This window comes from Acanthochromis polyacanthus, chromosome 21 (assembly GCF_021347895.1).
Source record: "Acanthochromis polyacanthus isolate Apoly-LR-REF ecotype Palm Island chromosome 21, KAUST_Apoly_ChrSc, whole genome shotgun sequence".
NCBI classification, from domain to species: domain Eukaryota; kingdom Metazoa; phylum Chordata; class Actinopteri; family Pomacentridae; genus Acanthochromis; species Acanthochromis polyacanthus.
Genome location: NC_067133.1, coordinates 6289010 through 6301986, shown reverse-complemented (window position 1 = coordinate 6301986; position 12977 = coordinate 6289010). Strand labels below are relative to the sequence as shown.

The following is a 12977-nucleotide window of genomic DNA, read 5'->3' as shown; positions in this document are numbered from 1 at the left end:
ATAGTTTAGTATGTCGTCCGAACATGGTCAAAAAACATCATAGTTTAGTATGTCGTGCTAAAATGGACAAAAACGTCATAGTTTAGTATGTCTTAAGAAAATGACAAAAACCATCATTTTTGGTCCGAAAATGGACAAAAATGTCATAGCTTAGGATATCGTCCAAAAATGAACAAAAAAGTCATCGTTTAGCATGTCGTCCGAAAATGGACAGAAAACATCATTTTGGGTCCGAAAATGGATAAAAACTGATAGTCCAGTGTGCCGTCCGAAAATGGACAAAAATGTCATAGTTTAGGATATCGTCTGAAAATGGACAAAAAACGTCATAGTTTAATATGTCATCCGAAAATGGTCAACAAAGGTTATTTTGGGTCCGAAAACGGATAAAAACTTCATAGTTTAGTATGTCGTCTGAAAATGGACAAAAAAACGTCATTTTGGGTCTGAAAATGAACAAAAACCATCATAGTTTAGTACGTCATTCGAAAATCGACAAAAAACGTCATAGTTTAGTATGTCGTCTGAAAATGGACAAAGACCATCATTTTTAGTCCGAAAATTGACAAAAAACGTCATAGTTTAGTATGTCGTCCGAAAATGGACAAAAAACGTCATAGTTTAGTATGTCGTCTGAAAATGGATAAAAACCATCATAGTTTAGTATGTCTTAAGAAAATTTTACAAAAAACGTCATAGTTTAGTATGTTGTCTGAAAATGGGCAAAAAAAGGTCATCGTGTAGTATGTCATCCGAAAATGGTCAAAAACCATCATAGTTTAGTATGTCATTCGAAAATCGACAAAAAACGTCATAGTTTAGTATGTCGTCTGAAAATGGACAAAGACCATCATTTTTAGTCCGAAAATTGACAAAAAAACGTCATAGTTTAGTATGTCGTCCGAAAATGGACAAAAAACGTCATAGTTTAGTATGTCGTCTGAAAATGGATAAAAACCATCATAGTTTAGTATGTCTTAAGAAAATTTTACAAAAAACGTCATAGTTTAGTATGTTGTCTGAAAATGGGCAAAAAAAGGTCATCGTGTTAGTCTGGGAATACCCAGACTGCCTGTGCACTCATTGTCATTTCGTTTACTAGGCAGTCTGGCGACCTGGGGTTGAATTTGTCCCTGAGTCAGGGATCCAATCACAGGACGGGGAGGGACAGTTAGACGATGACGCACACTAAGCGACTACGCGCAATGCATGATGGGTTGTTTGAGAAGAAGCGTTACCTTTGTTGTCGTGTTTCCGAAGGAACAAGCTAGTGGACTCGGTGGGTTTGGGCAGGTCTTTTTCAAAGTCCTCGGTGTCTTGGACGGGGTGGGTTCACGTTGTCTTTTCGATACGCTGCTTAACCGGACGTTCTCTTCCCATTGCCTGAATAAAGGAAAGTCTTTTTCAAGCCGACCGAGTGTGGAGGTGCAGCGCTGGCAGCATCTGTTTGACTGCTCCGGCTCCGGGGTGACTATCAGGTCCATCATCGCTAACCTATCTGATATGGTCGGCGTTGTTTTTGACACAAACATATCTGTGGAGTGTGCATAAACACGGGGTCCACTTTCCCTCATGTTTACTTTACATAAACGGCAAGAATCGTCCGGCGACATGGCGAAAGAAGCAAACACATGAGCAAACACAGCAATGATTCTTTTTCGTGGTGCTGCCGTCGCTCTGCATTTACGTCAGCGGCTAGCAGTGACACGATTGGCTGTGAGCTTCAACTGCCCCAGACTGACTGACATATGCAGCGCCCAATCAACGGCTGTGGAAAATTTTAAACTGCTCCACCCCTACAAGAAAATGAATAGCAGGTACCCAGCCTGTATCTCACTTGAGATTCAGGCTGGTGGTAGCCAGCCTATCATCGTGTAGTATGTCATCCGAAAATGGTCAAAAACCATCATAGTTTAGTATGTCATCCGAAAATGGTCAAAAAACATCATAGTTTAGTAAGTCGTCCGAAAATGGACAAAAAACCTCATAGTTTAGTATGTCGTCCGAAAATGGTCAAAAACCATCATAGTTTAGTATGTCGTCCGAAAATGGACAAAAACCATCATTTTTGGTCCGAAAATGGACAAAAAACGTCATAGTTTAGTATGTCATCAGAAAATGGACAAAAAACGTCATAGTTTAATATGTCATCCGAAAATGGTCAACAAAGGTTATTTTGGGTCCGAAAACGGATAAAAACTTCATAGTTTAGTATGTCGTCTGAAAATGGACAAAAAAACGTCATTTTGGGTCTGAAAATGAACAAAAACCATCATAGTTTAGTATGTCGTCCGAAAATGGACAAAAACCATCATTTTTGGTCCGAAAATGGACAAAAAACGTCATAGTTTAGTATGTCATCAGAAAATGGACAAAAAACGTCATAGTTTAATATGTCATCCGAAAATGGTCAACAAAGGTTATTTTGGGTCCGAAAACGGATAAAAACCTCATAGTTTAGAATGTCGTCTGAAAATGGACAAAAAACGTCATCGTATGTCGTCCGAAAATGGACAAAAAACGTCATAGTTTAGTATGTCGTCTGAAAATGGATAAAAACCATCATAGTTTAGTATGTCTTAAGAAAATTTTACAAAAAACGTCATAGTTTAGTATGTCGTCCGAAAATGGGCAAAAAAAGGTCATCGTGTAGTATGTCATCCGAAAATGGTCAAAAACCATCATAGTTTAGTATGTCGTCCGAAAATGGTCAAAAAACATCATAGTTTAGTATGTCGTTCGAAAATGGACAAAAAACCTCATAGTTTAGTAAGTCGTCCGAAAATGGTCAATAAACATCATCATTTAGTATGTCGTCTGGAAAATGGTCAAAAACCATCATAGTTTAGTATGTCGTCCGAAAATGGACAAAAAACGTCATAGTTTAGTGCGTCGTCCGAAAATGGTCAAAAAACATCATAGGTTATGTTGTCAGTAATATGTCAAATACGTCATAGTTTAGTATGTCATCCAAAATTTGAAAAAAACGTCATATTTTGGTGTGTCGTCAAATATATGTCAAAAACATCATAGTTTAGTATGTCCTTCAAAATATGACAAAAATGTCATAATTTAATATGTCGTCCAAAATATCTCAAAAACATCATAGTTTAGCATGTCGTCCAAAATATAACAAAACTGTCCCAATTTAGAATGTCGTCAAAATTGTGTCAGAAACGTCGTAGTTTATAATATCCTCCAAAATATGTCAAAAACGTGATGGTTTAGTATGTCACAAAAACGTCATAGTGTAGCATGTCTTCCAAAATGTGACCAAAACATCATAATTTAGTCTGTCATTCAACATGTCAATTAACATCACAGTTTAGTATGTTGTCCAGTTTGTCCAAAAAAAGTCATAGTTTAGTATGTCCGTCTGTCTGTCTTTCTGTGCACAACATTACTCAAAAACAGACTAACAGATTTGGATGAATTTTTCAGGGACGGTTAGAAATGACACAAGCACCAACAGATTAGATTTTGGCAGTGATGTGACTTATGGATCCAGGGATTTGTTAAAGATTTCTGTATCATTGCAAGATAGTGGCATAGCATCACTGTAACTATGACAACAAGTGAACACTACATCACATGATTGCGATCCTACTACAAATCAACCGCTGCAGACCTATCAGGACTGGTCCTTTGTAAATGATTCAAGGAACAATTGATTAAATTTTGGGGGTGTTTCTGTGTCCCATCAATTCCAATGGCCCGCTACATATTTAGGTCACGCAATTCGGTATCTGTACATAATGTACACATGCAAAACACACACCTGTGCTCAGTGCAAGGTCATTGTTTGTGTGCGTACATCTATTCATCCATTCTATGTTGCCGTGATTTTTGATCATCAATAACTAATAAAAAAATGCTGCATTTCTGCAAAAATATGCTGTATTTCTCACAATTCCATAAGGGGGAATGAACGGCCTTGGTGGAGTACTGCACTCTCTTACTGTTTTTCTAGTTTCTTTTTCTGTCCCTCATCATTTTTGCCTGTTCATACAAGCCCGCCCACATTTGCTTTCCTTCTTTTTTGGGAGAAGGTTTGTGTTTGTTCTCTGTTTCTGTCACCCAATGCAACCTTCTGTATAATGAGATCTAAACTGTTTTGTGTGTTTGTGCTTACGCGCATGCATGTACGTCTGTATGAGCCTGGATGCGTGGGCGTGAATGTGTGTGGTACAAAGCAGTAAGCTGGTTAGACAGGAAATAGGCATTAATTTCAGAAAACTCCAATTCCATTATTCTGCAGCATCCTCCTACTAGCCAGGTTCATGTTTAATCAGTAGTTTAATTCAAATGAGTTGACTGCTATAATAGGGTTAGATATCTGCTTTTTTTCTTTATGGGTTTAATGTGTTGTGAAATATTTCAACGGTGGCAAATTTAATCGGTTGGCACTGTTTAGAAAGTTACTCACCTGTGAATATAAGTTTCCACAATTCACACTGTATGACAGCAGAAAAGTCAAGCCGTTAAATCCATATAACTAACTACAGAGTGGTGAGCAGTGATAGAAAAACCTGTTAGAGACACAACCATCTCAGCAGGACTCCATCAACCAGGTGACAGGACTCTTAGAGATTGTCAGTGGCAGTTAAAGGCAGTTATCTGACACCACAAGGACAAATATCCTCTGGTCTGATAAAACGAATGTTGAACTTTATTCAGTTCAGTTCAATCAAAAAAAAATCTTGTTTCCTAGAGGCAATTCAAGGCCCATAGAGCAGCTGGACACAGAACAATAGCAACAACTATACAATAGTAGTAGCAGTCATGTAAAATTTAAAATAGTCTAAAAAAAATGTAATTTAAAACATTAAAATGGTTATGCTGAGAAAAGAATAAAGTAAAATATCATATTGACAACAAATAATGTACATACACTCATCAGGCATACCATTATGACCACCTGCCTAATATCGTGTTGAGAGAGAGGAGAACGTGAAGTTCTGTTCTGAATTCTGTGGCAATAAATCCAACAGTTTTACAAAAGATGTATTTACCTTATTGTAATATTAGAGATGAAGCGAAGATCATCTGGATACATTTGCTGGCACTACAGTGTGGTCTTAAAGCACCACAAAAATGGTAGAATGACCAATCAACAAAGAGACATAAAAAAAACTTTCAGTTGCTATTCCTGGAGTCATTCTGCTCGTATGGCTCAAAAGTAGTTTGTACATTAATCCTTTGAAACAAAATCACATCTGGCTTCTGTACTGACAATGTTAAAAGGGTGCAAAGAAAGGGACTGAAAACCAAGAAGAGTAACCCAAGAGTTCAAAGGGTTGAAAGATTGCAATGCCACTTTTAGCTGTATCAATTACAAAATAGCTGAACTTGTGAAGGAGTTGACATTTACGTTGAAAGGTTCAAAAGGTTGCTGGTCGATATTAATGCTTTGGTGATTGCTTCCAGGTGATGAAGCTTTTTGAACAGATAATATCCACACACAGTCTTGCCTTTTCAGTTGCTCACTGATAAAAGATCATGCAAGTGACATCAACAACAAAAGCTTCTACACCTTATGTCCAAAACTGTAAATGTCAATGTCCAGACTTGTGTATAATAAGATATTGTTGGTTGGTAAAAGGTCACTGATTGATTAATGCTCCTTGAAATGAATTCATTTTACCAAAACTATATCATTTTCTGCCTCCTGCTCTATCTCTCACATCATACAGTTCACCGGTGGAGTCAGTTTTATTTTATGCCATCACCACTCTCCACAACCTGCTGCTGCATCAAGAGGGAGCCAAGATGGCTGTGCGTCTTGCTGACGGCCTTCAAAGGATGGTTCCCTTATTGAAAAAGAGCAACCCCAAGTTCCTGGCCATCACCACGGACTGTCTGCAGCTCCTGTCCTATGGAAACCAGGAGAGCAAGGTAAAGAGAGCATCCTTACCTTCGAAGGGAGTGTGGTGTTATCCAGAAAATTACGTGTTACCACCATGCATAGATGGTGTCTGAGTACTGCAAGAGAACATACAGGGCAGAGAGTTAGAAGAACGGCAATGTTGTTGTAGCCAGATAATGAAGAGGTTCCGTGATTACTCAAAGCAGCAGTCTTTATTTGCAAAAGAACCCAACACAACAGGGAAATCCTTATTGTGTCCGGTCTTTTGTTACACAATTAAAATCTTCTACTTCCTGTTTCCTTCCAGTTGATCATTCTGGCCAATGGGGGCCCAGAGGGTCTGGTGTTCATCATGAGGAACTACAACTATGAGAAGCTGCTTTGGACCACCAGTCGTGTTCTCAAAGTGCTTTCTGTCTGTCCCAGCAACAAGCCAGCAATAGTAGAAGCTGGTATGTCATATCAACACATTACATGAATGCAAAAATGTCGTACTATTTGTTTGTATATTATCTAACTATGTGTTTGTATCCGTGGTCAGGGGGTATGCAGGCTTTGGGCCAACACCTTACAGGTTCCAGCCAGCGTCTGATCCAGAACTGTCTGTGGACACTTCGTAACCTTTCAGATGCTGCAACCAAACAGGTATGTAGTCATTCATTGAATAATTTTGGTGGAAAGTAGCTGAAAACTGTTCCAAAAGGTGCTATATTACGTCGCAGGTACAGTCACTGTTGTACTAGGTGCTGATTGGTAAACTAAATGTGCCTTTGCCCTGCACTCACACACTGAACACTCTCCATTGCTTTGACTGTACATGAAATCATTCTATAAAAGTGAAGCCACTCTATCAAGGAAATGGGAACAGCCAACCTGCATTGATAGTGTCATTTACAACCAGAGTCTGCACAGTACCGAACTAGGGTGTAGCTATCTTCCACCTGGCCCAAACGTGAGCACTGCAGATTGCGCAGGATTTGGTGTCCACGGTCAGGAAGACGATGCGTCCACTCATCAAGAATTACACGAAGGGGATTTCTTTAACCAAGTCTCCTGCGTCCATACAGGGAAGGATGATACTCCTCACTTGGGGGTTTCTTTTCTTTGCGGTATTTTGTATCACTGTTCCATTCAAATCAAATGCTTAACGGGAAAGGCATGGCACTTACGCGACCTCATGGCAGCTTCATCTAGCAAAATAAAAGTATATTAGATGTAAAAACAAACTGTTTAAGATCGCACTTCCTGTGTTGAAATGAAGGAACTGACTCTTAGCCTCTTTGACTAAATTGAGGCAGTGCCTGACTCCATCTAACTCCAGACTAATTCAAACATGAGCAAAGAGGTGGAGTGGGATTTAAGCTGAGGTGGGCCATGCAAACATCTCTGGGCTTCTATAGACCAGCAGAGTGGATTTGAAATGAAACAGTAAAGATCTGACTGAAGTGTAGACTTTTTCAAAGCAGTTTTATGGCGTGGGTGTTGAATATGCATTGCACTCCCATAAGATCACACTTGGAAAACATTTTTATGTGAAATATGATTCTTTGAACAGATTTACTTACACCTGAATGATGTAGAAGAGTCTGAAAAAGGAGGACAAGGTCTCATGATGCAAAGCAAAGCACATCATCTGTTAAACAAGGTGGAGGTGGTATTGTGGTTGCCTGTGTAACTGGGTCACTCGTGTTAATTGATGATGTGACAGCTGATAGAAGTAGCACAATGAATTCTGAAGTGTATAGAGCTATACACTATTTCTGCTCAAATGCTGCCAAACTGACAGTGTGGTGTTTCATAATTCAGATGGCTGATGAACAGAATTACATCACCGTTAAATGGCTAATCAGTTCCCTGACCTCAACCCAAAAAGAGCAAAGTTTCGCTCACTGAAGACAAAAGAGAAAACAGACAGACCCACGAACAAGCAGCAAATGAATGTGTCTGCACTGAAAGTAGAACATCTCAAAGAAGGAAACTCATTTGGTGAGGCACTCACAGGAGCTTTTATTTAAAACTAACTAAAAAATCATATATTTAATATTATCCAGGAGGTAAGTTCCTCCAGGAATGTTCTGATATACGTAACAATACTCTGCTTTTAATATGAAGCTGTGCCTGATATGTTTTATGATCAAAAAGTTGAATTACCTGGTTCGAATAATTTTCATGACGAATGCGCCTCCTGCCTCTACCTAAAATAAATTTAGAATCAATGAATATGAAAATATTTTTCACTTCAAAAGACTTATTATTGGATGCGAGTTGTCTCACTACATCACTGACAGTGCATTGCCAGTGTGTGTTCAATGACACATCAGGTTTCAGCATCACACCGGCTTCCAAACTACTTGTACTGTCACAAATCCTGTGGGTCCGCTTCTATTTTAGGTGAGTATTGAAGCTTAAAGCAGCCAAGGGAAGTAAAAATAAAAATGACGTGAACAAGTGCTGAGTGGATTTTGAATTTAAGGAAAAATGCAGCTTTTATCTGCTAACTTAGCACCGCTCTGATTCATTCTGACTCTCTGTCCCCACCGGTCTCTCTCTGCAGGAGGGTCTGGATGGTCTGCTACAGATTCTGGTCACCCAGCTGGGCTCAGATGATGTCAACATGTTAACCTGCGCCACCGGCATTCTGTCCAACCTCACCTGTAATAACTCTCGTAACAAGGTAAACACAAAGAGACGTTACACGGCACTGCCAGCTGTGTGTAGAATTCTTAATGGTTCAGTTATACATGATAGGTGAACGTGCATTCTAAATCATAGAATGTCAGTAGGATTCTATACCAGAGAAGAATGACATACATTTCCATTACTCCTAAATAAACTGCATGGTGTCAGTTTTAATTTGACAGTGTTATCATTACAATTCTGCAGTTCTTCAGTTTCATTTAGCAGCTCAAATACGTGCAGCTCTTTCTATTTAGATACACTCATATAGACCCTGTTGCCGCCTGATGCTGAAGGAATTTAATGAATTCAAGGAAAAGACTCTCTGTGGGATGGTTTTGAATGAATATTGGAGCTACAGATCTGAATGAAGATGATGATGAAGTAGTACGTCCCAGTTTGACGGTGTATATTTTGCAACAGCAGCTACAGTTTGTATGGAAAAAAAGAACGTGAATCTCCAAAGGGTTCCTTTAACGTGAGGACACAGAGGCTGCAGAAATCAGTGGAGTACATCAGAGCATAAAATGTAGCTGAATACAGTTGAAGTGCAAAGATTGAAAGCAACTGAACAGGTCTTTGCAGCTGAGCCTTTTGGTAAAAGTTTGTTCTCTTTAAATGTTGTTTTGTTGTTATTAGATACATTCATTTTTTACCAACTTTTAGTCGCATTTGACTTTAAGCTTGGGCCAGCTGGGGTCTGAATGGGAAGTAATTATGAAGTAATTTAAGATTTCCACAAGGGCATCTTATATTCAGTACCATGATATAGTGTGTTAAAAGGTTTTTTTAGGTAGTCTAATATCTCAGACCAGTCCAGTTGAAGACTTCTTCAGTATTTTTACAATAAGAATAAGTATTCTACTGCAAAACACTATAGTTACTCCATTAAATGTTGTCTCCGCTTCTCTAAATAATTAAAATATTGAATGTGTTTCTTTGTTATTTGTGTGCTGCTTCTTTACTGTCACAGATCCTCTCCTGTTTCATTTCTCCTGCCATCTGTGCTTCACTTTATCTTTTTTAATCTCTGTGGACTCCACAGTGATTTGCGAAGTTTGTGTCACCAGGCTCAAAAAATGTCTCTGTCGCCGTTTTCTTAACTGAGAAAATAACAAAACTCTTCATAATAAGAATCCCCTCCGCGTTCTTTGGAATCTGTCAAATAGCAAAGGGTACAAAAACAACAACTGTGAAGTAGACCATCAGACCAAATCAAAAATGCATCGTATTTTATTGGAAGACAGCGAATGTCAGATCAGCAAAAGTCACGCCAAACCAACTAAAGCATGCTGCAATGACAAAACTACAAAAAAAACTACAAATTATCTTAACGATGCGAAACAATCTCAAGAGATGCAAAATGTCCTTAAAAAAAAAAAAACAAAGCAGAAGAAGCCCAAAGAGATGGGAGATGGGGAAACCGACCACAAAGAGATGCAAAATGTTCAAAGACAAAAAAGACCAAAGAAAAGAAAAACCACACAAGTACAAACAAATGCAAAAAGCCTGACTTAAAGATTCTGATGATTTAATATGATCCTGGAAGAACAGAAAACTTTGAAATAGTGTTTAGACATTGGTGTGTGATGGAAAAATTAGGAAAACAACACACATTCAACTTAAATAATTCAAATTTATTTAGAGTGCATATATTATTGTAAGGTCATAGTCTTTAGATTTACATGAGGGAAATTAGTATATTTGATATTCTTGTAGGGCCTTAGCTTCAGGTATTCAAGTGTGTTTGTATTTTGTATTGTGAAAACCATCAATATCTAATCAAATGTATGAAAATATTACTTGTATCTCCGGATTAACTATTTTAGACTCCACACGTCTGCATATAATCATAATCCACCTCTGTATGTTCAGTTATTCCAGTCATTGATCAATCTGTTTTTCATTGATCTATAATAGAGTGTTTTAAAATGCGTACTTGCATCACAGAGCTTCCCTTTGTTTTGGTTTGAATTTTTCTTTGCACATACATAGGTTATATGTACAGAACATTTCTATGTATTTTTTGTTGTTGATGTTAGTCCACACAAGATTTTCAAGAAGGATTTTATGCTGGAAATAATTTTATGTTGGTAAAAGCACACCTGCATTTCAAAAGATGACTTCTGTGTCCTCTGTTTTCCCTTAGACTCTAGTGACTCAGTATGGTGGGGTGGAGGCTTTGATTCACGCTGTGCTTCGTGCTGGGGAGAAAGAAGACGTTGCTGAGCCGGCGGTCTGTGCCCTGCGCCACCTCACCTCCCGCCACCAGGACGCAGAGCTGGCCCAGAATGCCGTGCGGCTGCACTATGGTATCCCTGCTGTCGTCAAGCTGCTTGGGCAGCCACACTACTGGCCAGTTGTGAAGGTGAGGGGCCTCAATGATGTGCACTGTTAATCCTTTGATGCGTAGTAGTGGGTCAGGAGATACCCATTTTCCATTGGATTTGAGTCACTCTTGACCCATGTTGTGCATGAAACGGTCAGGAGGTATGAAGTAATGGAGTCGAATCAACCTCAGTTGGTCTGATGGAAAAGACAGAAAAGAAAAGAAGGAGAGGAGAGAAGAAGAAAGCAGAGTATAAAAGATGGAAATTCTGTCTTTCTGAACTTTCACCTCGCTATTGATGACCCTCATCCATGTATATTGTCTCTCTTGCAGATATCTGACTCTCCATGTGTCCAACAAATCCATCTGTGTGATGGTTCTGTTGGTGGGGCTTCTCACTTGTTCTGTCCAAAGTCAGATCTAGTGTGAAGTAGGAGTCCCTACCAATGATAAGCTGTCCCTGATGATAGCTCTATAGTCTGTTTTAGTATGGGGATCCTCGTCTTACGTCGGAATTCTTTTCCTACAGATCAACATAAGTCGATTTTCGCCGTAAGTCAGAACTTCAGCAAAAATGTAAACAAAGCCGTTACGTGCATCACGATATCTATCAGTTCTTCAGAAAAGTCATGTTCTTGTTACATCTAATTTCACATCCATGGAGATGGCTTTCCTTTTCTTCAAAGCACTGCCATCAGAAGAGTCTGACTTGTGCTTAGGAGCCATAATGAAGGGCAAAAAGTTAGCGAATGTAGCGCGATCCAAGGTGGCATACAACCAGAGAATGTAAACAAAGCCGTCTTATAGCATTACATCACAACGTTTACTCCACTCGTCAACTAGTTCCATGTAATCAGTTCTGATGTTACGACGAAATGCTGTAGGTCGAGGACGTCATAAACTGAACACCCCTTGTACACATCTTTACAAATAGAGCACAAAGCAGACAACCAGGAATTGACCTTTATGAGCCTCAGTCACGGGCATTGCATTTGCAGTTACTCTAAATAGAACAGTGTAACCTGCACTATAGTGGAGTCCATTGCTTACAGAATACAAAACCTCGCCCTATAAATCTCAATATATCTTGTCACATTTGAATGTGTCTTTAGCAACACTGTATCAAGCCTTTATTTGGTGGTGACTTCTGTGATTAAAGACCTTTTATGAGTGTTTCTCCCACCAGTAATGTCCAGAGACCCTATGAAGCTCTGCATAGGGACAGGCGCTCTTCAACAGTAATCCAACACAGACTTTACCCTTTTGCATCTACGTAAACATTGGCTGCACCTGATTGGACGAAAGCTTCAGTTGTAGGTTCTCTGCTCCGACATTTCAAACTTGACCAGCATGGGCGCTCATTTGGAAACCTTTGCTTCCATTGCAAAAACAGTTAACTGAAATGTGTTTCCGAAAACACTGAAGGCAAGAAGGAAGTTGCTGAATCTGTCTTTATTTTAAATTAGCAACAGTTAGTTTAAAAGTTTTTTTTAGAAGTTATTGAAGGTGTCAAATGGCAGATGCCCCTGATTTCTATAAAGTAGCCGAGACTTCAGCTTAGTGCAAATGAGCGGGCAACACAGTATCTCTCAAAACCCATTGCGATGTTAACAGAATGCATTGCATGGCTTCTTACATAGACAATAAATGGGAAGCATTGAAATGACGGATCCAGTGGACGCGTACTATCCCTCTTTGCCAGACACATAGAGGTGGCAACAAGGACAGAAAGCAATCCAAAACTCAGCACAACTTACACATCCACTGCCGTCACTCACACTCACTGAGAAATGGAAATGAGAAGAGAGGAGATGAGGGGACAGGACAGGACAGGAAAAGTATGTTGACACTGATGGTGTTGATATAGTGTCTGAAGAGAGATTATGAATCAGAAAACAGTGCTTGACTTTTAGTGCTGCTGTACTGATGTTGTTTTAAACGACATCATACACACACATATATATTAATAGAAAGAAGAGCAGACAGCAAACACACACAAAAACACACATATCCCATAATGCTTCAGCCCCCAAACACTTCAGCTGTGACAGCAACCACTGGCTCACCGTGTCACTGGAGAGAGAGAGACAGATAGATAAAGAGAGA

The 12977-nt window shown here is 39.2% G+C and overlaps 1 protein-coding gene across 4 annotated transcripts in view; it reads left to right on the top strand.

Annotated features, from left to right (window-relative positions):
- The window catches only part of LOC110959866 (junction plakoglobin-like), a 123126-nt gene that overhangs the window by 88537 nt on the left and 21612 nt on the right, over positions 1-12977 (top strand). For all 4 annotated transcript variants that reach the window (XM_051941390.1, XM_051941392.1, XM_051941391.1 and 1 more), the window contains 5 exons: positions 5694-5895; positions 6174-6318; positions 6408-6511; positions 8421-8540; positions 10692-10910. In XM_051941390.1, coding sequence (XP_051797350.1) covers positions 5694-5895; positions 6174-6318; positions 6408-6511; positions 8421-8540; positions 10692-10910 — 790 coding nt within the window. The remainder of the gene's footprint in view (positions 1-5693; positions 5896-6173; positions 6319-6407; positions 6512-8420; positions 8541-10691; positions 10911-12977) is intronic.